Source organism: Manacus candei, unplaced genomic scaffold, assembly GCF_025592945.1.
Source record: "Manacus candei isolate 608988 ecotype Guabito, Panama unplaced genomic scaffold, ASM2559294v1 h1tg000013l, whole genome shotgun sequence".
NCBI classification, from domain to species: domain Eukaryota; kingdom Metazoa; phylum Chordata; class Aves; order Passeriformes; family Pipridae; genus Manacus; species Manacus candei.
Window position 1 is genome coordinate 2,257,497 of NW_026138061.1, and position 26,909 is coordinate 2,284,405.

A 26,909-nucleotide genomic window follows, 5' to 3' on the forward strand; every position below is an offset into this window, starting at 1 on the left:
ATTCAGAAGAAGTGCTTAGTATGTTGCAGGATCAGGAATCCATTTAATTTCTGTTCTCAACGTGCCCTAACAGCCTGCAAAGCTTTTCTGGAAACATGATAAGATTTTCTTAAAGCTCATTTAAAAATTGCAGGTGGAACATTTTCCTGTTGCCTGTTTTGTTTTGTAAGTGTTTTCAGCTCAACTGCTTTTTAAAGATGACTTACTGCACCCTTTTGTTTTTTACCACAGTTGGGAAGTGTGTGTGCTTAGTTTGTTTTGCCAGAATAAACAAGACCCTGTTGAATATGAAAGAATTCAGTATTTCAATTTCTATTACACTCCATCAGACAAATCATCTATTACAAAACATGTTTAAAAGATGCATTTACAAAACGGTGCTGAGTTACTCTCTTAAATGTTTGATTTTCATGATAAAATGTGTGTTAGACTTTTCAAATTTTGTTTCATTAACCATTGTACATGATTGTATTATTGTTCATTCTCCTAAAAGATTATTTTCTGGTGGTTATTGATTCACCTTCCTTATAGCAGCATCCATATTCAATTCCAGAGACCATTTAAATATAAATCCCCTTGACCTTACCTCCTACATATTTAGAGAATTAAAAAAATCATCTCTTCTGGTTCAGAAATTGTAATTTGGTAGATGAAGGCACAAAAAACATTTACCTTAACTCTCACTGATGACTGTTTCTTTTGCAAAAACCAGACAATGCTGTCTAATGTGCAAAGCTTCAGGAAGTCATATAATACAGGAATAAAAACTTTATGATTGGGACCAAATTGTCCACATTTTAAAGGCTCTTTGATGATACCCTTTTCCAGTAGTTATCATGATTAACTCCTAACAATGGGCTTGTGATTGCAAAGATGACCTTTGGAACGTGGGTTAATGCAGTGCTCTTTTCCCAGAACTGCAGATAGTCTGAGAAAACATCACAGCAGGGTGATGGCATCTACTTCTACTTATCTAATTAGAATCTGAGCTCAGAAAACAGGGGTTTGGTTCTGTGGCATACACATAAATGTCAAGTGCCATCGAAGATGCTTTTAGGGCATTTGAGACATTCTTATGTAGAAAAGAGGACCTTCAGGGAAGCCCATGACCCCTCAAAATCACATCTAAAGACTAAGTCCCAGAGGATGTCTTAAATACTGTAGGACACTTCAAATTGCATTAGACACCTATGCATGAACACCTGAATGACATCCCTAATAACCACCACTTAAATTCAGCCAATTCAATTGTCTCACTGCTGGTAATTTTTCGGAGTGACCCAGCAGTATATTCAATTAGCACTGCTGATCGAAAAGAACATCCTGGCTGTCCAGCGAGTTCTCTGAGTAGCTACTGCACACTTGTACCACACAGAACTGACTGTGATGATGTCCAATATTAAATCTCCCAAGAAATGTGTCTCTTTTTCCTTCCCTCTTGTGCTTTTGGTCAAGATGCAAAGTGGCCTCTCACCCAAAGATCTCTTTTGTTTCTGAATTGTCTATTGCCAGTCAAGGGGACCAGAGCCATTTGTTAGCTGAGCTCTAATCTGCATATATAAATGATCATATATAATTACTTTCTGCATGTTTCCTGCTTTTTCGGTGTTACTGTTTTTAAGCTGTCCTGAAAAGCATTAATTTTACCCAAGGAGACACAGAAAGGTAGCAACTGCTCCCATTAGGGAAATGGGATCATAAGAAGGAGTAGCAGCTACAGCAGTCACAGAAGATGAGAACAGAGGCAGAAGCAGCTGAGTATTTCCACATAAACCTGAGTTTTATTGCACTGGTTGCAATATGACAGGTATTGTAGCTCTTGGGTGTCTTGAGGTATTTATATACCGCCCACACACTTCAGTAATGGTTCTCCCTACTATGTTTCTTGCACCACAGTCAGTCCCATCTCAGTGTTTGACATCTCAGCCCTTGGTGCAAGGGGAGCTTCTGCTCACTCCCTGTAGCAGAAGGGGGGCAGAGGCAGTGTCCAAAAACAAATCAGGAATTCAAAGTGAAATTTATAAATAATTTAGGTGCAGACATAAAAATAAATTAATTTAAAAATACCTTTTAACCCACACAGGTGTTTAGAGGGCCATTGGCATTGAAGACTTCACCACCAGTTACCGAATGTTCTGTAACTGTAGCTTTATTAGCTGGCCTATGGTGTTCATCATGTTCATGTTCTTCATGGCTTTTCAGCTCAGGGTCCCCCACTCCCAAAATCCACCATTCTCCAAGTACCACCAAATGAGCTCCACCATAAAATCCATGTGGATGACCTGGATATTTAAGGCCATCATGGAAGCCTGCAGAGGAGCAAAGCTGAAACCCAGTCTCTTAAGACCTTGGACAGCTTGCAGCCTGCAGGACAACCCTTCAGAGGGGAAGCAAGGCACACCCCCTTCAACACAAAAGACAGCAATCCCCTGTATTGACTGCAACCCAGACTCCATGGCTGTAGAAAAATATTTCCCTTTACGTATTTTGAATCTTCTGTAGCCATAAATTTGTTATTTGCAACCTTGTATGTCCAGTTTTGGTAGATTCTTGTCACCAGTGTGCCAGTGGACACGGGCAGTCAACCTGCAAGTTCCTCAGCTCCACAGTCCCCTTCAAGCTCCTCCCCAAGCTCTGCTTCTTCCCAACCTCTCCTGGTGAGAGGCTCCCTGTGCAGCAAGCCCCAGTGCCAAGCTCCACAGGCTGCCAGCTGAGCTTGCCGAGGGCTGGATCAGGCCCCGGTCCCCGGGCGCTGTGGAAGGTGTGGGAGGATGTGGAGGCCAAACCTCGCACTGCCTTGCGCAACCTCCCGGCGCAGCCAGAGCCATGTTTACCCAAGCAAAGCCACAAGAACAGCCTGTGGTTTGTAGAGAAGGCAGTTGTACAGAACACCCTCAGCAGCATGTTCAGTTCTGGGCTCGGTTTGTCCGGCACATTCCTGCCTGTCGCTAAAAGCAAGCACCGGGAAGCCTTTTCAAAGGAATAACTGCATAGCTAAACCATGAGTATTGCTACACCTCATACAATATTTTCAGTACAATAATATAAGTGGGATTTTGTAAATAAATATGACAGGTTAACATCTTTTGAACTATGACAATTGTAAAATGTGGGTTTCACTCTTGCAAAAAGATTGCAAATTATGAAGAGTTCAGATGTTTAATGTTACCTTCATTAATAATTCTAATTTTGTTATCGACATTAATCATTAAGTCCTAGAAATCTTACACACTCACTAAGCAAGTGAAGAAAATTAACACCAGTTTAACAAATAGTGTTGAAAATTGTTTGAGAATGCAGTTAGGCAAATAACAATAGTGATTATAAATATTTATGGTGAGCTTCTGTTTTATTTACTCACTCAAAAATCAGGAATAGTTCCATTAAGTGTACAAAAATGCCACCTGACTATAAGATTAGAAGTAAAATTACAATCTGACTTCTTACTGGCAGGCTGACTTTAACAGCAGAAAGATAAGACAACTCATATTTAGGAAGTTATTTTGTAAGTCTGAACTGGACTTGACCACCAAATGCAGCCTTGGTTTAAAAAGAAATACTACTGAATGTGAGAAGCACAGATTGGACTAAGATGGTTCCCTAAATCGCTCTAGAAAAAAAAGCCAACAAAACCCAGAGTGGATTATCCTCGTGTCAATACACACTGATACACGAGGTAGTGATTCAGCATCACTAAAGCACCAAGTCAGGCACTTGTTTTAATGGGCCACTTTCAGTGTGGCACACTAGGCTCTCACCAGAAATAAGCCACAGCATTGCATTATCACAGTGTTACTCTGCTGAGAAAATTTTATATCCTATGAAAGATTTTATAAGTTTCATGAGGAAAATTTTTGAAAATTAACAGAACCTACACAGCAATCTGAACTTACTTGTCTTACGAATGTAATACTTTCTGAACATGGCAAATGGCCATAGGTGGATTTTTTTTTAAAGATAAAATGTAGTAAGAATGTAACACAATGGAGAAACAAAGCTGTTCTTCTTTTTTTTTCCAGTTATTTCTTTTTTCTTTAGTGTGCAGACAGTAACTACAGAAGTCTTTAAAAATATCAGCACATATAATGCAAAGAAAATGAACTTCAGACTGTAAAGAAGGGCAGAAACATGATTTTAGGGAATGTACCTTTATGCTTCACAACTGATGCCAGTAAGAAAATGCCTGTTCCTCTTTCTCTGATACAGTACGGAAGCAGCTAATGGACAGATATCTAGATGGTTCTGCATCACCTGGTGGAAAACTGCTCAAAGAGAGGTCCTGTGTGTGAGAGCTGAGCCAGAAGATTACAGAATTTCAAAGATGCTTATAGCTCACTTTGAAATAAGCTGATCCTATTCTCTCTTTTCCCCACCAGTGAATTTTGCTCTTGATTCTAATGGAACACAGTGAAACTCCAACCAGGTCGCTTTTATCAGTGCAAAGATTCAAGTCCCTGTTGCAGGATCCTACAGTTTGCATATTTTAGGTCCAATGCAGAATTATTTTACTGAGGAAAGCTCATTGTCCAAAACCGCACTCTCCTGTTCAGCTTCCCAGACTTTCCAGGTTGGCAGCCTGAATAGTGACAGAGTGCAGGGAAGATGAGAGGAGAAGCCTTCCAAAGATTAATATCAGTCACAGAATAGTCTGACTCCCCCATGGAGAGCTACCTGTGCTATATGAGAGACAGGAAGGCAAGGTATTCCTTCAGCTGGCTTTGGGAAAAAAGAATCGCACAAGATAAAATAGGATTGTGATGCATCTTGATGTAGTTGAACTGCTGTCTAATTGTTTGTATACTCAGTCTCTTCCACAGGCTAATATTATCTAACAAAACAGCATATGCAAAGCAGTATGAACATACGGTCTGTTACTACAAGGACTCACATGCTCGCTTCTCAGTGCAAAAGCATTCAGAGCTTCCAGATTCTAAGGACTAATTCTCCAGGTCAAATGTTGCTATTTGAAGGGACAGATTGGCTGATGGACCAAACAGAAGAAATTCCTGTCCAAGTGCTGGACAATAACAGCAATAATAGATTTATGATTAGCTAATATTTTTATTATTAACAACAACAACAATATTGTGAAAAGCCCAGTGGTCTAAAGTAGGTGTTTGGGCTATTCTTCCAAGACTGCAAACCACAGGACAAGATTTTGATTCTGTAAGATAGTGAAGAATATGTACTATTCCATCATTATCTCTGAAGATTATGCTGTAAGAAACACTGTGTAAGAAACAGACATTATTTTCGTCAGAGCCTTGTAACCTGTCTGACCTTAAGCACTGTGTTAATTTAAACAAGTCGTAGACAAACTTTTTTCTGTGCACTGCAAGACAAAGAACTTTACCGTGGCCAGTGCCAATACTACAAGGACATTTAAACTAGAATTCATGAAGGTTGCCACCAGTAAATTAAAGATTACAATAGGTTCCAAACCAAAAAAAAATATAAAGGAAACCGCAAAAAAGCAATGACATGGGGATTACAGTGCTAGGCCAAGAAGCCTGAGGTGAGAAGTCAGTTACTACAGTTTAATAAACAAATACTAAAAAAAGGTGGACTCACGGATGGAGTGTTGCCAAATGTCCTGTTCTTACCTGAGTTTTGTGGAAAAAATAATTGAGGTGATGTTCAGGGCAAGATTCAGATGCTGCAAAAAGTTTAACAACAGCATAAAATACAGAATCTGAGTGTTGAGAGTGAGGGAAAGAAAAAAAGAAAAAGGGCTAACCCAAAAGCTTTTGAGATGTTATCTGTTTTTTGTGGTTGTAAACTACTGCCTCTCCTTTTTTCCGCTTTCTCATTCTTTGTCACAATACTCTATAATTCTTTAAGTTATCAGATCAATCACTTTGGAGCATAATTACTGCTGGCTATTTGTTTAAGGCTAGTTTATACACTTGCTTTCCTCCTGTGTAATTTCCTGTTATTTTTTTGCTTTATATTTAAGGTGCTTAAATCGTGTTCAGTGGGAAGTGTCCAAGCACTTCCTGGGTGCACATGCAACTCAAAGCTAATTCTGCAACAGATGCAGGGCAGAATGAGAACAACCCCTTCCTCTCTTTATCACAGCAATTCTTGGCAAACCAAATGACATTCTGAGTCGTAGGGACTGCTCATTGAAGACAGTCACACATACTCTTGCACTGCAGGTACCACTCTATGACTTTAGCTGTAACCCTGAGCAGCACCACAGTCCGTCCCATGGCAGCACCTTTTTCTCCATGGAGGAGTTTCATATGAGCTGGCTTTGGCTGAGCAGAACCCTTCTGCACAGAAGCAGAGTAATACAGGTCTTTACAGCTGTTAGTTTCTTGACTCTTACAATGTAGACTAAAGGGTTGTGTTTCAGCAGACACAGTACTTGAATTTGGATCTTCAGAAGCTCAAAAGATAGAGGTTTGCGAATACACAGAAGAGATGTTTGTCCAAGACTGCCCCCCTCTGTTATTGCTTCACAGCTGAAAAAAAATGTTTCTAACTGCTGTAAATTCTTCTCCTCATATCTGACAAAGTGAGATTTCCAGTATACTGATTTTTAGTATTGATATGTATTGGAAAAAGTACTGACAGTTAAATGCCCCTGAAATATAAATATGGAAGGCATACTCAGTTTCTTCAGTGAGTATTTGAGTGGGGGCAATTTTATTAAGCTGATTGCATCAAATAAAAATATAAATATTTCTCTTGGTTTTCTCTATTCACATTTTTATTACTCTGAAACACAGGCTACGATTTTTTAAAAAAACTTTTTACAAAAATTTTTTTGCCTTTTCTTTGGCAAATGCAAATCACAGTACCATTTCTCTTTAATAAAATTTCCGCTAAGGTCAATTCAATATTTTATTCCTGGAAAGCTAACTTTATAAGTTTAACATATGCTTAAACAAATATTGGAAAACTAAGTCCATTCCTGAAAATTCCAATCGTAACACTTGAAAATGTGTAGGGGAACAAAGTACCCACCTCTGACTTTCATCATCCACTTCAAATCCCTTAAAACAAAAGCAGCAAAGAGAACCAGGCTGCTTAAAACTGAACAAAGGAATCAGTTTAGATGAATAAAATTTGTGAGCAATATGAAGTACTATCTGAAAGGAGAGAGTTGTTTGGGTGTCTATTCAGTGGCATAAAAAATCCTGTGTGTTGTCATGTGATATTGTTCTAGGACAAATCTTAATTATTTTTCAGAGTCTAATGAATAGACATGCTTTTCTAAAAATTGCAGATTAGAAAAATGGAAAATTTAATTTTTCAGTAATCTACAAGATGGAAAGACAGATCATTGAACAGCACTTAATCTATCTTGTTCCTCATATCAAACGTGTACTAGAAAAGTTCTTAAAGTAGATCGAGGCAGACCAGAGATGTGTAATTACAGCATTCAAGGGTGTGTAGAGTAGGAGCTCAGGGTAGAAGCTCAGTAGGAAATGGACAAGAAACTCTGCTTCTTTTAGGTAATAGTTTAAGATATGTGCTATTTGGAAAAGAATTCTTCCTTGTTCCAGACACCTTTTGCATTCGTTACTCACAGTATTTATTACAGAGACCACCATGGTATAGCTTCCAGCACTTACTGGGTTTAAATATTCATTTCAGCCAAGATCTCATTCCAAAGAAAATTACTTCTTGCACAGCCAGCCAGAATCTGTAGCTTTTTTGCTTATTCAGTAAAAAATGGGGGAATCCTTGCCTCTCTGTGTTACACTGTACCATTGGTGGGCTGCAACTTACTCTGCAGTGCAGCATACTCCAGAGAGAGCTTTTGCCAGGCTAATGTTGTATTTGTACCTACCTATTTCCAGCTGCTGGTACATCCAAACATCACGAAGTCTAGTCTTTCTTCTTTACTCAGGGCACCCTACCTCCATGCTGGCCGTGTCCCAGGACCTGCCCACCAGATTCGGCGCTCTCTCGAGACGGTCGATGAACTCTCAGCACGTAGCCTGGGAGCAAATGGGAGCAGTGATCACAGATTTTGCACTTTGACTGCAATCTTTAGTAATGCTTTTCCCCATAACTTACTCACAGACACACTGATGAGGCACGGGCTAAATAAGTGGACAGTGACATGAATTGAAAACCGGCTGAATTTCTGGGCTCAAGGGGTTCTGATCAGCAGCATGAAGTCCAGCTGGAGGTCAGTCACTGGAGATGTACCCAGGGGGTTGATACTGGCCCCAATACTGTTTTTGACTCTTCATTACTGGACTGGTCAATGGTGGAGAATGCACCTTGAACCAGTTTGCAGACAGTAAAAAACCTGGGAGGAGTGTCTGATGCATAAAAAGGTTCTGATACCATTTGGAGCACACTCAGCAGGAGAAATAGCAAAATAGGAACATCATGAAAATCAGCAAAAGGATTTGCAAGCTCCTGCCCTTAGGGGGGAATAACCTCAGACACTAGTACACACTGGTGGCTGACTGACTTTGCAGAAAAGGTCCTGGGGTGGTGGACACAGCTGCTGATGAGCCAGGAATGTGCCCTTGCAGCAAAGAAGGCAAACAGCCTCATGGCCTGCACAGGGAAGAGCACTGACAGAAGGTTGAGGGAGGTGTTCTTTCCCCTCTACTCAGTCTTGGCAAGACTGCATTTGGATGCTGGGTCAAGTACTCAAGTGAGTCCAGTGACAGACTATGAAGATGGTTAAGGGCTTGGAGCATCTCTCATAAAGAGGAGGCTCAGGGAGATCTTATCCATATGGATAAATAAATAACTGATGGGAGGGAATTAAAAGAGAGCTAGACTCTTCTCCTTGTACCAAGCAACAGGGTGAAAGGCAATGGATACAAATTGAAGAACATTAAATTCCATCTGAGTGCAAGAAAACATTTGTGTTTTGGCTTTTTTTTTCTTCTTCATTGTGAAAGTGGTCAAATATTGGAGTAGGTCACCCAGAGAGGCTGTGGAGTCTCCATTCTTGGAGATACTTGTAACTCAACTTGACATAGCCCTGGTCAACCTGCTCTAACTGACCCTCCTTGAACAGAGTGGGGCTGGATTAGATGTTCTCCAGAGGCACCTTCCAGAGATTCTACGATCCTGTGTAATGCTCATGGATCCAGAACATTGCCCAGAAACAGACCAGGAAATTCCTTGTCCTTGCATCCTGAGGGAGAAAGAGCACACACGAGCCCTCCCTGTCCAGTGAGGTAGGAGGGGCTCCTGCCCTGTGAGCACATAGGCACATCAGAGAGGATAGCATCACTTCTCTGGTGCTCAGCTCTGAGGAGGCTGTGGGTGCAGGAATTAGCATCTTCAGTTTCTCAGCAAGCTGAACTCAGACTCCCCTCTGCTCACAGATTTTAACATGTGACTGAACTCCCTCCCCTAAATGGATCTGGATAAGCTGCACATGTCAGAGGCTAAGAAGGAGGAAAGTAGCTCCTGGCCATGTTGCCAGGCTCATACAGCCATGGTTGTTCCACTGGCCAGACAAGGGCTCAGAAACTAGCTCAGATGATGAAGTATAAACACGGGATAGATCAATCACACCTCACAAATCTAAAGAGATCTACTTTGACTGCAGAATGAAAAACTAAATTTATGAAACACTAACCTTGTCATCCTTCCCATTACCCTCTGGAACCAACCCTCCTACTGAGAAGAGAACAGAAAAATACACGACTGAGTAAGATTTGGGGTTTTTTCCATCTCCCTGTGCTCCCTTTGCACAGTTTTGCTCTCTTTCCTGCACGTTTGGAGGAGCAAGACCAACCCTAAACATGAACAGTTACACTTCAGTGGTCATGGCATCAATCTGGTTTCTTATGCATACCTTTCACTTACCTCATTATGTGTAATAAGCTTCAGATGAATAAACCTAGCAGCTCACTAAAGTGCTGACAGCACTGAAATCCAAAAAGTATCAAGGAAATGAAAATGACTCATCTGACATGTCAACCAATAATGAAGCAAAGCTGGACTACCCTGACAGTCCTGCCTAAAAACAGAGATGTAAAAAGTCACATTTGTGGGGTTGATATCAAAGAAATAGTTGTAGCACAAAGAAAGCCACTAGAAAAAAATATTTCACAAAAAATAGCTACCATTTTCAGAAGTCATTTCAATGCATATTTAGATCACAAAATAATTATGAAATTGTCTTAACTAACAAAGACAAAAGTTAAAAAGTAAACATGCATGACTAATATGTTAGAGAAGGTGGATCACAATTAAGATATTTTTTCTCTATTCTTAATTTGGGCAGAATACAGTTTTAAGTCCTTCTCTGCTCTATCAGTGCATGACTTCATAGATCACCTAATTACTGCAAGTGTTGACAGACTGATCTTGGCAAACCACTTTTCAAGGAGCATTGTATGTTCCATTATACTTAATAATATTTACAAAATGTAAAATACAGCTATGCATCATCTCAAGTATTACCTCTATTCTTGTGTTCTTTAGTTTTTTTAATAGCAAAAAAAAAATAATTAAAAAAATCTATGAATTGTTGTTTTGCCTAGGGACTAGTTTGAGTGATTCAAATCTTTGAATGTGACTAGAGTTTTTGGATGCTGGGGAAGAAAGGGAATTTAAAAGTGTACATCTCTTTGTAAGATATTTTAGTTTAGGAGTTAAAAATGCTAGTCAGCTTTAAACACATCATTTTAATAAAAGAATAAAAGATGCGATTAGTTTTTAATTATTTGCCATTTGCAAATATCCCCCAAACTTGATATTCTCATTTCCCAAGTCTTGTGAAAAATGGTATATATTGCATTCATTAGTATATCAAAAAAGTCAGAGAAATAGTCTAAGTATATCCAAAAAAGCAGAAGATATTTTAAAAAAAAGATAAAGATTGATAATTACAGTGCAATTCTGCCCCACACTCACCAAAATCATCTATTATTTTGGTTTCTTTTTAGTTCGCACAAGTATTGCTGTCGGTGGTCCATTACTTGGTTCAAGCACATCATTACATATTCAGCCAGCTCACTTTGTGGTCACGAGCCTGCACTAATTCTGTTCTTGTGTTGGATTAGTGGAATTGTTCCCAGCTGTATTTTCAATATCATTGCCATGTAATCCTATTTATAGAAATTTTGTGGAATCTATACTAGCCAAGCAAAGGATGGTCCGTATCTTGCTGATGTGAATACTTTTAAAATGTGGTGGCTGTAAATTGTTCTTGTTCTTTTGAAATCACTGAGGCTTGTCTGACTCAAAATAGTGAAAGGTAAATTCATGGGGCCAATTCATATTCAGTAAATTTACTCTTAAAAATCAGTGTGGTGGGTTTTTTTGTCTTTTTTTTTTTTTAATGGAACACAAGAAGGAAATAGTGGTAAATCATTTGTACATTAATATTAAGCATATTTTGATTTTGCTCTATTTCCAGATGCGCACCTTATACAAACTCTTTCAAGGAAGCTTTACATTTTAACTTTTACCTTGAACTTGTGAACAACATGAGCTCTTACGTAAAGAGGTTAAAGGTGCCTTCCAGAGAAAGCTGAGTAAACTCAACAGTAATAAGCATCATTAACTCTAAAAGTGATCAAATAGTGTAAAAGTAGCATTGTAAATCAGGAAAATAAACCAACATTAATAAAATCAGCCATCTTACTCTTGAAAGCACACACTTTGCATAAACTTAAAATATTAATTTCAATTCTGATGCAAACAGAGGATTAAAAATTAAAGTCATTTGAAGGCTACAAAGAGTTAGAGAATCTATTTACCCACCACTGGGATCCTCAGGACCTTTTACTGTTCTCACAGTACTCTGACTAGCTGCAGCCACAGGATGGTGCTCATGGACTTCGGATACCATATTACGAATCTGTGAGGAGGGGAAAAAAAAAAAAAGATAAAGAGAGGGAGCTGGACGCTCCCTTTGGCAGGCTGTTCCTTGTCCTGCCCTGACATACATGAGCCAGCAAGCAGTCATGGATTTACCTCTACATTTACTGTCTCCTCAAGAGCATTGCAAATAGACTGATCCATCAAGGGAAGCCTGTAGATGTAATATGTTTGTACTTTGTGTGATACTGGGTCTCTCACAGACACAGTATCACACAAAGGATGTGTCTCTCATCCTTCTGGACAAAATGTCCAGCACACAGCTGGATAACCATGTTACATGATGGGTGAGCAACTGGCTCATGTGTCAGGCACAAAGAGTTAAAATGAGTGGGATGACATCAGGATGGTGCAAGGTCACTAATGGGGTTCCACAGGGCTCCATCCTCGGCCCAGTGCTCTTCAACATCTTCATTAATGACCTGAACTCAGGATTCGAAGGAATACTAAGTTTGCCAACAAAACCAAATTGGGAGCAGCTGTTGAATCCCTTGAGGGCAGAGAGGCCCTGCAGAGAGATCTTCATAAAATAGAGGGCTGGGCAATCACCAACCATATGAAGTTTAACAAGGGTTGCACCTGAGATAGGGCAACCCTGGTTGTGTGTATAGACTGGGGAATGAGAGGCTGGAGAGCAGCACTGCAGAAAGGGACCTGGTAGTCCTGGTCAATGGCAAGTTGAATATGAGTCAGTAGTGCCCTGGCAGCCAGGAGGGCCAACCATGTCCTGGGGGGCATCAGGCAAAGCAGCACCAGGCAAAGCTGGTCGAGGGAGGGGATTGTCCCGCTCTGCTCTGCACTGGGGTGACCTCACCTTGAATATTGTGGCAGTTTGGGGGACCACAATGTAAAAAGACATTAAGCTATTACAGAGTGTCCAAAGGAGGGCCACGAGGATGGTGATGGGTCTGGAGGGAAAGCCGTATGAGGAGGAGCTGAGGTCACTTCGTTTCTTCAGCCAGGAGAAAAGGAGACTGAGGGGACACCCCATTGCAGTCTTCAACATCCTCATGAGGGGAAGAGGAGGGGCAGGCACTGATCTCTTCTCTGTGGCAACCAGTGACAGGACTCGAGGGAATGGCCTGAAGTTGTGTGAATGGAAGTTTAGGTTGGATATCAGGAAAAGGTTCATCACCCAGAGGGTGGTTGGGCACTGGAACAGGCTCCTCAGGGAAGTGGTCACAGCACCAAGCCTGACAGAGTTCAAGAAGTGTTTGGACAATGCTCTCAGGCACATGGCGATTCTCGGGGATGGTCTGTGCAGGGCTAAGAGTTTGACTCGATGATCCTGTTCCAATACAGTATATTCTATGATCCTATGATTCTATGATCCATTTCCTGGTTTTCTGGAAATTGCTTTTAAGCTAAATACATAAGTTGGGGACTGAAAAGGTACAAACTGTATTACATTTAGCATCAATGAGCTGGACATCTTATTGTTTCAGAGAAATTGTTATCTTGCAAGCTACTCTACTTGACTGGTATGATCATTGGCCACTGCACACAGCTGGCAGTGCAGTAGAATAACTATAAGTGACAGGAACTAGGAATCCGGTAAATGCTTTTTAGATCTGGGAATGCTTTTGAAACTTTGCTATAGAAAACAACTGGATTAAAAGAGTTTCTTTGAAGGTCAAACACTTCTGCAGTTTCAGTGGAAAGATATCTGTGCGCTGAGAATTTGGGCAAGAGTCTGCAGGATTTGGAATCCTACTCAGCAGCTGAAGGTCCTGGTTTACAGTTAGTTAAAGTCATCTCCCTGAGAGTTACTGCCTTCTCCTTCCCTAGGAGGGGCTCCTATTTATATTAAGAAAGGATGCACATCTCTATATCACCTACGCCTGTTTCTTAACTGCAGTCCTTTGGTGGTTTCATTTGTAATTTTACACAGATGACCAGGCATGTTGTAATGAATATCTTCATTCACCTCTTAAATTCTCAGGACTTACAAACTTTGTGAGTAGTAGCCTTAATTGTAAATTCAGTAGGGTATACCACAGAGTAACTCATATTTCTACAGGAATATAGATTCTGCAATTCCATGTACCACTGCAGTGTCCATGCATATGGCAAAAAATGTACAAATGTACTACAACACTTTTAATCAAGGTTTATACTAAGCCAGACAAGTGCTGGAACACTTTAATATAAATATTTCCCCGATGAATCACTAATCCACACATCTCAATAGCTGGCGTGGGGGGATACTTGCATTCCAAGGCGTACTGCAGAATAGGCACCTTCTAAATCATTTATAAGCGAAGTGAATGAGGAACTTCGGGGAGAGGAAAATGAGTTAACAGGTAACAAACCCAGAAGACGAAGGGCACTGGCAAGCTCAGCACCTGCCCGTGGAACGCTGCCTGTGCCCCCCCGGCCCTGCCTCCCGCGCACCTGGCCGCGCCCCCGCCGCGGGGGTCGGGCTCGGGGGCGGAGGGTGGGATCTCAGGCATCGCTCGTGCCTCTCCCCCCCTTCTTTCCACCTTCTGCTCTATAATTGCCCGCCTCCTTTCGCTCCCCTTTCGCCTTATCGGATGCGGAGCGGACAGCGGGGAGGGAAGCGGCTCTCCCGCAGCCGCCTCAGCACCCGCAGCCCCCCGTGAGAACGAGCGGCCGCTCCCCGCCGGCGGCTCCGCGGCCGATGCCCGCACAGGTCGGTGTGAGCTCCGCTTCGACTCCCTCGGGGGCCGGGGGAGGCGGGCTGGGGCCGGGGCAGGAGCGGGAACGGGAACGCTTCCCGCCCACCTGCCCGGCCACCCCCGCGGCGGCGGGAGCGGAACCTCGGGGGGACAATGGGGTGAGAGAGGAGGAGATGGAGAGGTGGAAAGTGGCGAGCCTGGGCTGGGGCGGGGAACCCCCCTTAGAAACTCCTGCAAAGGCGCTACTTTTAAAAATAACAATAATTTAAAAAAACCTCAGCTAGTCTCAGTGGTGGTGTGACGAAGGGTCTGGCTGATGCCTGCGTCCCGCCGCGGGTGCATCCTGCCTGTCTCCTTCGCTCGCTGCCGCGGCGCGTCGGGACGGGTCGCTCTGCCCCAGCTCTGCACACCCGGTGCCCAGGGGGGATGTTATCCCAGCGGGGGCTGCCCGGGACGGTGAGCTCGGTCTCGCCCGCCGGCAGCCCCTGGGTTTCAGGGGGGCACATTCCTCGACAGCGAGCTCCCCGCTGTCCCTCCCTTCACCTGGGCTGGGGGGAGGCTCGGTTTCACACGAGTGGGCGCTGATGGTGGGGAGCGCCCGAAGGAAGTTGGGACCTGGGGCTCCCGCGTCCGTGAGCCGCCCCTCTTGGGCCGGGCTGGGTCGCACTGGGGAGGCGGGCGAGTCGTGGCACGGCCGGGGCTCCGCCTCGCCCCGGTCCCTCCGCAGCCTTCCCCCAGTGGGGCCGGGGGAGGTGGTGCTGTGACTTTGGCCAGCGGGACGCGGACAGGAACGCGTGGCTGTTCCCGCGCCGCTCCGTAACAAGACACTCAGAGAGGAGGAAAAAAAAAAACAACCCAGACTAACCTGCTCGCCCTGGGGAGAGAGCCAGGGCTGCGTGGAGGCGGCTCAGCCTCCTCCCCTGCACTGAGTGCACGTCCGCAGCCAGGGCAGTTCGGAAGGATGTGTGCGGCGTTTATCCCGGCTGGGAGCTCTCGAGGGCAGGTTGTTACCTCAGGAGAAGGGCCCTGATCCCAGGGAGGCGTCCTGGAGCCCAGCTGGGAGAGGAGCTGCGAGCTCGCGGGGCGGGAGGCTCACCTCGTGGCGGGGCTCTTGGTTTGGGAGAGTTTGGTGTCTGCTCCCAGCGCTGTTCTGGCAGATAAATGATTTACCAAATACTTACTGAAAGGTGATATATATATATATATGTGTGTGTGTGTGTGTGTGTATATATATAAAGCAGGAGGAATAGGATATTTCTTTTTAGTCCCAGCCAATGTCAGCCACGAGCCTTTCCTGGTTGAGTGAACTTTATGTGCAGATCATTGCAGAGGTGAACTTGTACCTAGTTGATCCAGCACCAGTTCTGTCTGTCCCAATAAATCTTACTTCTCTGCCCAATGGCTGTTCTCTAAAAGGAGCAGTGGAGAATGTTTCTACACAGGATTACTAGTCAGGTAGTATTTATAGCTCTTATTTGGGAGGAGGGTTTATGTCAAATCTAGCAGATGGGGAATTAAACCACCACTGGGAATGAATATTTTAATGTCTGGGTTATTACATGGAAAGAAATCCCCACATCATTAGTGATGACTGCATGGAAGAATGAGTTGTATTCTGTTCTTTGAAGAGTTTATATTTACTTAATCCAGGTGTATTCCTGAGTGAGGGGAGAAGAATAAATACGCAATGTGAGATGCACAAAGGATGGATTTCAGACTGTTTTAAGACTCTCTTCATTCTTCCAGTTGCCTGTCAGTAGGCAACTGTCTGCTGACTGTGGTCCTTGGGTGTCTGACTCTTTGGTTCATGTAGTAGGAAGCCTGGACACTTTGCTCATGCTTCAGAATTCTGTCTGGAGGATGTGCCCTAAAAACCAGGCATACCAATACATAAGTTTCTGGTGCACATCTCTTTTATTGGATCTAGCTACTTGCCTCTGTCTTAAGAGATTTGTACTTAAGAGATTGATTCAAAATATGTGTTTAAGTAATGTGAAATTTGTTGGCTAAAACTTTGATAGCCTCCTGTAGAGATGTAATTTACCATGTATAACCCCCCTATATATTTCTAGGAATTATATCAAGCATTAATGACTGGAATGTGTGACAGTAGACCTATCAAGTCCTGAGATAACTATGGCAGGTTGGAAATACTTGAAAAGAGAAGGAAATGTAGGTTTTATCATGTTATCTGTTTAATAATGGTTTAAGTGCTTCAATCTGCTTTTTATATTAGATAATGGTTAAACTAATCACTTTGGTGCCTTCCTCAGTAGTGAAGGAAAACATGGAAGGCAAATACGGTGATAGCATGATGGGCATATTAGAGAAAATGACACAGGAGGTGAATGGGAGGAACCTGCAACACAGAAATACATAAACCAAAATTTACCCAAATTTACCCATAAACCTTCAAATGCTGTCTCTTTGACAGCAGGAAATCTACTATTAATTATCCTAATTTGATTCTCCTGTAGAATTCTAACAGGAGAGGGCAGCAAAAATTCTTCTTCTTGGCTCAGAAAATCAACTAAAACTAGTGCATTGAAGTTGAGTGATAGATAAATGTACAATGTTAGGAACATGTTGATGCATCTTGAGAGATACTTCTGTGTGTGTTGAATAACTGTACTTGGAAGTGTTAAAGGCCAGGTTCAGATTATGAAATTGGTACTGTTTTTAAGGTATCTTCTGTGGACAGATAAATGATCCTTTCTCAAACTTGTTCTTTAGCACCAGAATTGCTTCCTGTAACCCAACTAGTTCACCTAGGATTACACTGAGTGTTCATATACTGCTGCATTCTAAAGTGTTGATGTTCCCAACTGATCAGGTTAGAGCAAATGGTTTTGATCATGATATTACCTATTGTGAGTGCAGGTAGTACAAGAGAGAGCACACAATAAGTTAAATAAGGTAGAAAAAGGAAAACAAGTAGGCTGTAGAGGACAAAGAAGACTTGTGTTCCTTCAGAACAAAGTTCTGCCTTTTTTTACAAGCTTCAGAGTTCTTTACCACAGGTATCTTGATAATCAGATGCTGCAACACTGGATTATATAGAGATACATGTTGTACCTCGTTGTGCATAACATACTCTATTTCCAATACTTGTGTATACTTAGCAAGGAATATACTGTTTCTTTTTATCTGGGCCAAGTTTTCAGAACTGTTGAGTAGCCCAAGTGCAGTTCTTTGTCCCTTTCAGGTAAAATATGCTTTGATTATAAAATTATTGCCTGGAAATTTTGGCTCCACTGATAACTGTGATAAATTCCTATTTTTTTTTTAAATGGAATCCAGATTTTGCCCACAATTTTCATTAAAGTGGATGCCTTATCTTTGCAGGTTGAGTAAGTCTTTTTGATCTATGTGTTTTCAGACCTGCTGATACTGTGTACATTTGAGAGGAAGAAGATGCTTTGTCGGTATGAGATACAGAGCTGTTTCCTCTTGGCTTTTCTAGCTGTCACAGCTTTCTTCATCAGTGATGCCCAGGGCCAAGGTAAGTCATAAATAAGAAGATGGAGCTTTTCACTCTGATGTGCAGAAATAGTTTTTTATTTCAAATGCAAGTGTTACTTTCCTCTTAGTAGGGTTTGAATCCAGTACTACTGAAATGAAGCAGGAGTTTTGCTGCTGATCTTGGGGGGCAGGGAGGAGTAGAATTACATGTTCGTGTGTGCTCTTTGAACTTATTATCTCAAATAGCATAAATATTTGTGCAAATTTATGTCTGTTGAAATGAGTTATCCACAACATTGTTTCCTCTTATTTATATAAAAGCACTGATCAGAAATTGCTGTGACTGTGCTCTATGTAATCAAGAAGGTTTGAAAGATCAGCTCTGATATTAAGCTTGTATAGAATATATTTTTTTCTTTGTTGGAACAGTGGCTGTTGTAACACTTATATCATTCCATATTGCACGGATCTGCTAAATGTCACAGACTACTTCTACAGCTTTTAAAAAAAATCCTTTGTGAGTATTAAAGGATATTGCTGGGATTGTTAGGCTTACGTACATGTTGGATTGTATTGACAGTGGCTTGACTTCTAGAGAAAATTTATCCTGTTGCTTGGGGAAGAAGGGAGGAAGAATGCCAATGAGTTTTTGTGATTTCTAAAGAAAGATGTTTCTCTCAACTCTATATTTATGAAATCCCTTTGCTATGAGACTGTATGGGCATAGCTGGGAGCAGAATTCGTTCTTGGGGCTCTTTTAAGTGTTTTGTATAATGCATTATTCATGGGCACATTCAGAGACTATTGGCAACCTGGGGCTTTTGAAGTTCTGGTAAATGCAAGTAGCTTTGTCCAGTCTGCGTGGCACTAAAGGGCTGGGTAAGCATACCATCTTGTATGTTTGGGAATCTGTGAGCACTTTACGAGCCTCTCCCAGAACTTAGGGACACATGTGAGCTGTAATATTTGATGTTGGCGATGTGAGGTGAATGAAGAAATATATGATCCCAATGTTCAGTGCATCAGTTGTTCTGGTCAGAAATGAGGTCCAGAATGTTTGTGACTTAATGAGCCAATAAAGCAAAGCATATGGTTAGTCCTTTCTCTGTATTTCAGTCTGAATACATATGGTTAAGATTTACAAAACAAGATTGAGGGTTGAGATCCATCTCCACAAAGTTTTGTGAATTTCCTTGACCTTGGAAAACTATTCTCTTCCCCACTGTTTTTTTTTGTTTTGTTTTGCTTCTTGTTATTATTTAAACTTTGATTTAGTCAGTTATATGTAAAGGGAAAAAATTCTCCAACTATTAATGCAATGAAATGAAGGTCAGAGATGCTTTTTTCCATGGTAATCACACTAGCAGAAGCTAGAGTTGGTGTACTTGATGGGTAAAGAACAATACTTCCCTTGTTCTTCCACTCTTTCAGCAAGCATCAGCTGTGGAATGCTGTCAGCACGTGATATTAAGCTAAGTGGACTAATGCCTTGGCCAACATGACTGTTATTTTATTGAATGAAGTGATATGAAGTCTCTGTTCTATGTTCACAGAAAAAAAATATTTCTTGTTACACTTAAAGTAGTAAGATGTTTCTCAAATCCTTTCTGTTCTCAAGGTTGCCACTCCTTGCAATAAGCTCTTCGTGCAGCTATTTACAGTTTAATACAACACTAATAGTTTGTTTGTCTGTTTTAAGAAACTGTAAGCTCTGCCAAGGTGTAGGAAGAGCTGGTATTAGTTCCAGCTTGTGTTTCCTTCCTTTGGCAAAGGTGCTCAGGTAAAGGTGTGTAATGTGACTTCTTGGAAAGGAGAATATGTTTCGGAGACTGAAGCCAACATGCCTGAAGCTACAACTTATTTCTTCAGCTGAGCTATGTGGTTCTGTCTCATTTATTGCCCGAATGACTAACAAACCACATAGTGCCATTCAGTTTTTACTCAACAATTACTTTTTCACCACTGCTGTTTCTTCTGCATTCAGTGTAACGTATAAATAACAGCTCTTGTCTACTTATATGATGACATGCAAATAGTGCTGGGCAAGAAAAATACTTCAGAATTTTTCATTTGTTCATAAAGTAACTTGTTTTGAGAGCAATGTATTTAAAGATGGAAACTTTCCTTTGTGTAGCAATAACTTCCATGTTACAGTAGCATTACTACTGTAATTGCTAAGTAATTGTAGTGCATATTAACTTGCTCAATTCTTATGACAGAGGTAAATTGGAAGCCACGAGGTTTAGTTAGTATCCAATCTTAGACTATTGGATGTCTTGGAGAACCGTACACAGGCGATTTATGGTATTTTTCATTAAGATACTGAATAGTTGAAAACATTCTTTCCCTAGTTGTCCGCAGGAGTTATGTGTTTGGAGTGGTAATTTATCTGGTGGCATAAACCAAAGTCTTGAACTTGTCAGTTTTCTTTTGGGTGACTGCTCTAATGCTGCTGAAGGCCATTCTCTTTTGCATTCCTGTAAAACCACTTAACGAGATCTAGCTACTGATTTTTATCAGTTAACTGACTCAGCTTCGATTAATTTTTTTCCCTTTCTACAAGAAGTGAGATTTTGTTCCACAGACAATAAAGGTCCAAAGAAATAAAGATATCCTCTTCAGGTTGGTGAATGTGTAGTAATTCCCATCAATATTTTGTTGTCTGTTCGAGTGTTAGATTTTTAACTTCCTTAGCTGTATGTACTTCTCTATGCCAGAACGTTAGTCTTTGCACAACTAAGACACAGTTGATTATCTGTCTAGTGAATAATTATTTTCTTTCTTATGGTTAATTGCTGTGTGGGAATGTCCCTTCCCCTGTACTGCTGCCTTTGATACCAAAAGTACCCAGTGAAAATTGACCAGTTATGTAAAGACTACTCTGGCACAACTTTTCTACTCTTTCACATTGTAACTCTGTAGTAAACAAAAAAACTTTTGGTGATTGTGTCCTTCTTTGCTTGTAAGATCTGTGATTGTTTTTTAGGGGCTCAAAAATTTACCTGTTTTGGTGATGGCTAATAGCAATTAGGCCAGAACTATGCTTCTTTGTTAGAAGGTACTTTCATAAATGTCAAGTTGAAAGTAGGATGGAAAGGAATGATGGGGAAGGAAGAAGATGGCAGAGAAAATGAACTCTGAAATTCTTAGACATGTTTGTTGTTTTTTTTTTTTGTCAGTCTTTAGTGGTACCTTGTTGCTCTCTACTCTGCCTCTTAATCCCCATACAAATTTATCCCTTAATCCTAGTAAAATCTGCAGCATTTTCGCACTTGCATACAGTCATTATTTAAAAGTTTATTTGCTATTCCTGAGACAAAATAAATAATAAAAGGAATTGCAGATTTATACACTTGTAGGTATGATTTGTCACTCTTGGTTCATTCAGCCCAAATTTATTGTGATTTATGTATAGCTCAAAGACACAATGAATCTTGAGAATGAATTAAAAGCTGTAATCCATAATTACAGTCTGCTTGGCTTTAAAAACTTTTTGCCATAGTCTCTGTCTTTTTTTCTTTTTTTTTTTTTTTTTTTTTTACAATTATAGCATGCTGAATGTTCTTGCAGAAACCTGCCCAGCAAAACATTTTGCAATACAAGGGCCAAATTTTCAAAGAACTGATGTTGTATTTGCAGCAATTCCTGCACTTTCACTTGCAAGCCTCTTTTTGTCTAAACTTCAGGGAGGTGACAGGCAGACTGAAGACAAGGTCTGACAAGATTGTGTCCAGCAACTGAGGACATGCACAGGTTGGGTGTAAGCCCAGTGCTGCAAATCAGAACAGTTTTGAGTGTGTGGAGTTGGTGTGCTGCTTGCTGTTTCTGTCCCCTTGCTTTTCTTGAGCTTATTCTCTAAACTCTTTGAGAGTGTGGAGGTGGTACTAAGCTTCTCCTGATACTTATGTACTCTCTTTTCTGTGTTCTGGTGTTAAGTCCCTTGAGGCAGAGAACTGCAGAACCTGCCTTTGGTCTGACAAAACTGCCACTTACGGAACGAGAGGCTGATGCAAGGGAGTGCATCTCTTGTATTAAATCTCCAGATTTTTACTTTGAAGGTCCAAAATGTATTTAATGGTAGATGACATGAAAAAACATGCACTCCCAAATCTCAAAAAACTACAGCCTGCCTCTTTCCTTCTGTCTTCCCCCAAACTGTTGGAAAAAGTAGCATGTAGGAAAAAGTAATCGGTTCAGGACGGGTCTTTGGCTGCTGCTGGTGCCAGAGCTGCATTGGCTGTAGCAGGTCAAATGGAGAGGCCAGAGACTGTTGGCTAGCACACTCTGCCTCTTGACTCAGATGCTCCATGTGCTGTAATCCATGTGCCTTAAATTTCAGAAGTATAATGAAAACTGTTGGTTTATTTTATCTAATGGACCAACAAATGGTGGGCATAAGTCTAGTCAATTAAGAGCTATTGTAGCACTGGGGAAAAAAACCTGCCACTTCTCTGCTTCAGATTTACCTTATTTCTTAGACTTCCTAACAGGAACCTAAAGGGTGGTAGTGGCAGAGACACCAAGGGTTTGAATAATGAAGGAGAAAGTTCAGGGGGCTGTGAAGACACCAGGAAAAGGAGCAATAAGGTTGATGGAGGTGTTTGTTAAGATTTTCTAGCCCTTTTTGTAGTTCAGCCTCTGGGAAGTTTCCCTGGCTGCCTCTCCCTGTAGATCAGTTTGTTCTTTTTGAGCCAAACCCTATTCAAATGAATGAAGATTTCCCCATATTGACAGCCTTGGATACCACAGGCTGCACTGCCAGCAGCTCTGCTGCAGTTGTTCAGTGAAGGAGGGATGTGCCTCCCTGAAGTAGAGCAGAAATGTTATGTAGAGTGTTGTCCAGCATCAGTGGAGCTTGACTGAGCAGAGGGATGCAAGGCCATGAAAAACTAGTGTATGTGCAGAGGCACAAAGTTGCTGATATCACAGTACCAGTGTGGGGCAGTTTTCACATTTGTTCTTGTGTGGATTTCTTCACTGATATATCACCTCTTTCTCAATCATTTCATGCTTTTATTCATTTCACCTGCTGCTTCAATTTGAAACCTAGGTGATGGCACAATATAAATAGAAACCAGATTTGCTTACCATCCAGATTGCCCTGGTCGAAATCTTGATTTGCCTGTGCATGCTTGCTAGTCTTCATAACACTGAAGCAGTGCTTGCAGCTGTAAGTCTTTGTGCTGCTTAAGCCAGGTTTGCAAATTGGGCAGCTTATGTTCCCTCTGCCTTGTGCATACCTATCTTTTCTCTTGGTTATTCTCTCTTCACGTGGATTTGAAAATTTGGCCCTGAGTGACATGAAATGTGGATAAGTGCCTATGGTAATGAGAGGCGAAGGAGTCCAGGTCATGCATATTGCCAGTGTAAGCAAGGAGAGCAATTTTAATTCCCATATATTAACAAAGAGCATTTTTATTACCAGCTTTGCTTGCTAAACTAGAGTCTTAACATCTAACCTGGTTTGTCTTTCTGTCTTCTGCTATTAGGTTTTTAGTTTGTTTTTGTGAAGAGATAAATAAAAGGTCTGTCTGAGGGAAGTAGTGCACCTGGGGATGTCATTTTACAAACTAATAAACTGATGTATGTGACATTTTAAATAACTTGCATCCTTTATCATTAAAATTTTGTGTTGTCTTCCTATATGTGTATATTTTTGTTTAAAATTGGTGGTTACTTTTTATTTGAATTTAAAATCTTGTTTTCTTTCCAAACTTACAGTGTCCCCACCAACAAGACTAAGATATAATGTAGTGAGTCCTGACAGTGTACAGATCTCTTGGAAAGCCCCCAAAGGGCAATTCACTGGATATAAGCTTCTTGTCACTCCAAGTTCAGGTAAAAGTCTGTATGTTCTCTTTTAAGGTGAAAGGACTGTCTTCCTAAGGCTTAAAACTTTTCAGAGGCTAGTGTCGTTCCCTAAGGACTAAGAAACTGTGAGCAAGCTTTGGAAAATGGAGTTGACTAGCTGGTCAACAGAAGAGATGGACTGATTTCACTAAAAGGTGGTCACAGGCATAGAAAATGTGAATCAAATGCTTGAGGTGTCAGAAGTGGGTGAATGCTAGTTAAGCTTTGTATGTAGTCTTTGGGAACTGTGACTGATCTGCCTTTACCTTTCTTCCAGTGGGGTGTAAGGAAGTCTAGGAAGTATTCAAGGGAAAGCATTGGAACCCTAATTTGGTCAGAGTTTTGAGGTGGATCTCCCTGGCTGTTATCCCATAGTGAGCTCTCCAGAAAAAAGCAAGAAGAATTAAGAAACAAGCAGCCTATAAAAATTTTTTTGAATGGAAGTTGAAAAGGTAGACAAAAAAGTGGCTACTTTGTGTAGGGCTATAGGGGTCCTACTTCTGTACATTTGAATTTAAAGTTAGATATAGAAACAAGTTTTAACATAGAGCTAAAATGCCTATCTGTGCATGTTTGTATACAATCTTTATGTATATAAATGCACAGAGAAATGTTTAATATTTGTATTTATACATGAGAATTTCCTTGCCCAAAGAAATTGTTGAAGAGAGTATTCAGAGATTACATGGGTATGATGGGGTTGGAACTGGCAGCCAATCACAGAGCATGGGTATGATGCTACCAAATATGCCAGCTTTTTGTAAAATGTTTCATTTCTTAATATCTTTACTGGACACTGCGGCTATTTCATGAGGCCCAGATCTTAGAGTGTTTCTATTTAAGAAATGTGGTTACACTGCCTGACTTCTTGCTTTTTTGGGATGGTCTCTGGTCTTACTGTATGGATAGTCCTAAAACTGGGAATGCATGGGTCATGATAGAGCTTGAGGTGTTTTTAAGTCATTACATTTGCCCTGCTATAAGAATAGCAAACAAAGTTATGTATTTTTGGGCTTTTTTTTTTGTCTTCTTTATTACAGGTGGAAAAACAAATCAATTAATTCTTCAAAACACTGCAACCAAAGCAATTATTCAAGGTCTCATTCCAGATCAAAACTATGCTCTTCAGATCATTGCATTCAATGAAGACAAGGAGAGTAAGCCAGCACAAGGCCAGTTCAGAAGTATGTGTCTCCTTATACCTGACATGCAGAATTTATCAGATGTTTAGTATAACTTTTTAAATGGTAACAAGTCTGACAGAAAGGGGATAATGGAAAAACAGTTTCTTCTGTGGTAGAAGGGTAATTAAAAGCCACAGATTTTAACTGGTACAAATACAACTGGAGGCCTGAATTCATTGTGTAGGAGATTCTTACATTGGGCTATCTTTGTTTCCATTGGACTGGTGTCCCTTTCTTCCTCAATCCATTAGGAAACTAGCTGGTATCTTGTGGAAAGAATCTTCAGTGAGTGAAAAGAAGGGAAGTGCTATATTCTGATACTTAAAATATTTCCTTTTTAGGAAAACATTGTTACAGCTGTGCCAATTGGCAACTAGTTGCTAGTTCAATACTTTGAAAGGCTGAATTTTTACTGGTGTATATATATATATGTCAACTGATTTATCTTGATCTTCATGTTAAACATGAATTTGGTCCATAAAGACAAAAATGTGACAGTGTAGGAGTACAGTTGAAAGCCTACAGTTGAAAGTTGAATTCCCTTGACACTGAACATTTCTCACTGTCACTGCTAAACTGTCTTTCTCTTAAAACCAGCACAAGATAAAATATGCTGAGTGCTTGATGTGGTGTGTGTCGAAGTATTTCTAGCTTTTCATCACTACAACTGTGTGTGTAGTACCTTAAGTTCTGTCCTGTTTAAGAAACCCACAAACCACAGATTACTTTAGCATTAAGGAGAAGCCCACAGAAGGCTACAGCAAATTCTATAATACTGGGTGTGGCTGGTTTTTAAATGACCTTTACTCTTTAGGAAAAGTAGAGCTGGCAGCTTGATTTAAGAATCTGGGGTAGTGCTCTATTTAGTATACTCTCTTTGCTGCAGGTGAAAACATGTAGTACTTAATAAGGCTGGAGTTTCATTTTACAATATGATGCCTTGCATGAGTAAAACCAGATACAGCATATATACAAATCCTTCTTTTTTGTTACCCTGTATTATAGTTCCCCCCCCTTTTCTGACACATGGCCACTAATTCTTGAGATGAAATAAGGTCAAACGTATAAAAAGCTTTGAGAATATCATCTGGTTTCATGCACTGGAAGTATGGTTTTAGTACTGCTGGATTGTAACTGATGTACAAAGAGTTCTCAAGCCTATAATAAAATTTTATTGTTAAGAGAGTGTTTCTCTTTATATAGCCAGGTATACATTCTTATTCTAGTACAAAATATTTAATTAACTAAGAGCAATGTTTTTTTTTCCTTTGATAATGCAGATGTAAAAACATGCACTAGATAAATTTTTTTGTCAGTGTAAATATTTGAATAAAACTAGTGTCTCCTTGTCTCTTTTTCCTATGTGGTTATAATTTGACAGTTCCCAAATCCAGAAATCTCTCTCAGGATGTGACAAATTTGTTTCCTTTGAGCATTTTCAGCCTTTTATACTATTTCTCCGGAGCCTTGCCTCTCGATAGCACGAGCATTAGAGGAGGCCATCAAGCATCTCCTCAGCTTGCTCTTAACCTTTTCTCAAAGGAATGCTCTTAGAAGGTTAAGCAATGGCATCCTTTTTGACTGACATTATTCTGCTTATTTGACCTCTCTTGTTTTAGTCAGGATCCTGTTCAGTTAAGAATTAAACCCAGACTCTGACTAAGGGTATCTGTAACCCAGCTAATAACCATGATCTCCTCAGCAAGCCTGTGGACTTGAATTTGCTTCTTCATCAGTTTTGCAATCACTCACTAAAGGCAGAGGTGATGCACAGGTACCCATGCTGTGTTAGTAAGAAGAGGTGTTGTTCTCACCTCTATACCTAGAATATAAGGACTGGGGGTTCTGCAAAGGGTTATCACACTGAGAAGATCACATTGAGGTTTTTGATGGCTTGCTGTATTCCTAAGACCTTGATCTTGTGCTTATATTTTTGAGTGGCACTTGGAGCACT

The 26,909-nt window shown here is 40.8% G+C and overlaps 1 protein-coding gene across 1 annotated transcript in view; it reads left to right on the top strand.

Annotated features, from left to right (window-relative positions):
- Positions 1-14,147: 14,147 nt before the first annotated feature.
- Positions 14,148-26,909, top strand: part of COL14A1 (collagen type XIV alpha 1 chain) — a 116,374-nt gene continuing 103,612 nt past the window's right edge. Inside the window, exons 1-4 of the mRNA XM_051778456.1 lie at positions 14,148-14,473; positions 17,839-17,961; positions 23,643-23,759; positions 24,812-24,955. Of these exons, the coding sequence (XP_051634416.1) occupies positions 17,874-17,961; positions 23,643-23,759; positions 24,812-24,955 (349 nt within the window). The 5' untranslated portion in view covers positions 14,148-14,473; positions 17,839-17,873. The remainder of the gene's footprint in view (positions 14,474-17,838; positions 17,962-23,642; positions 23,760-24,811; positions 24,956-26,909) is intronic.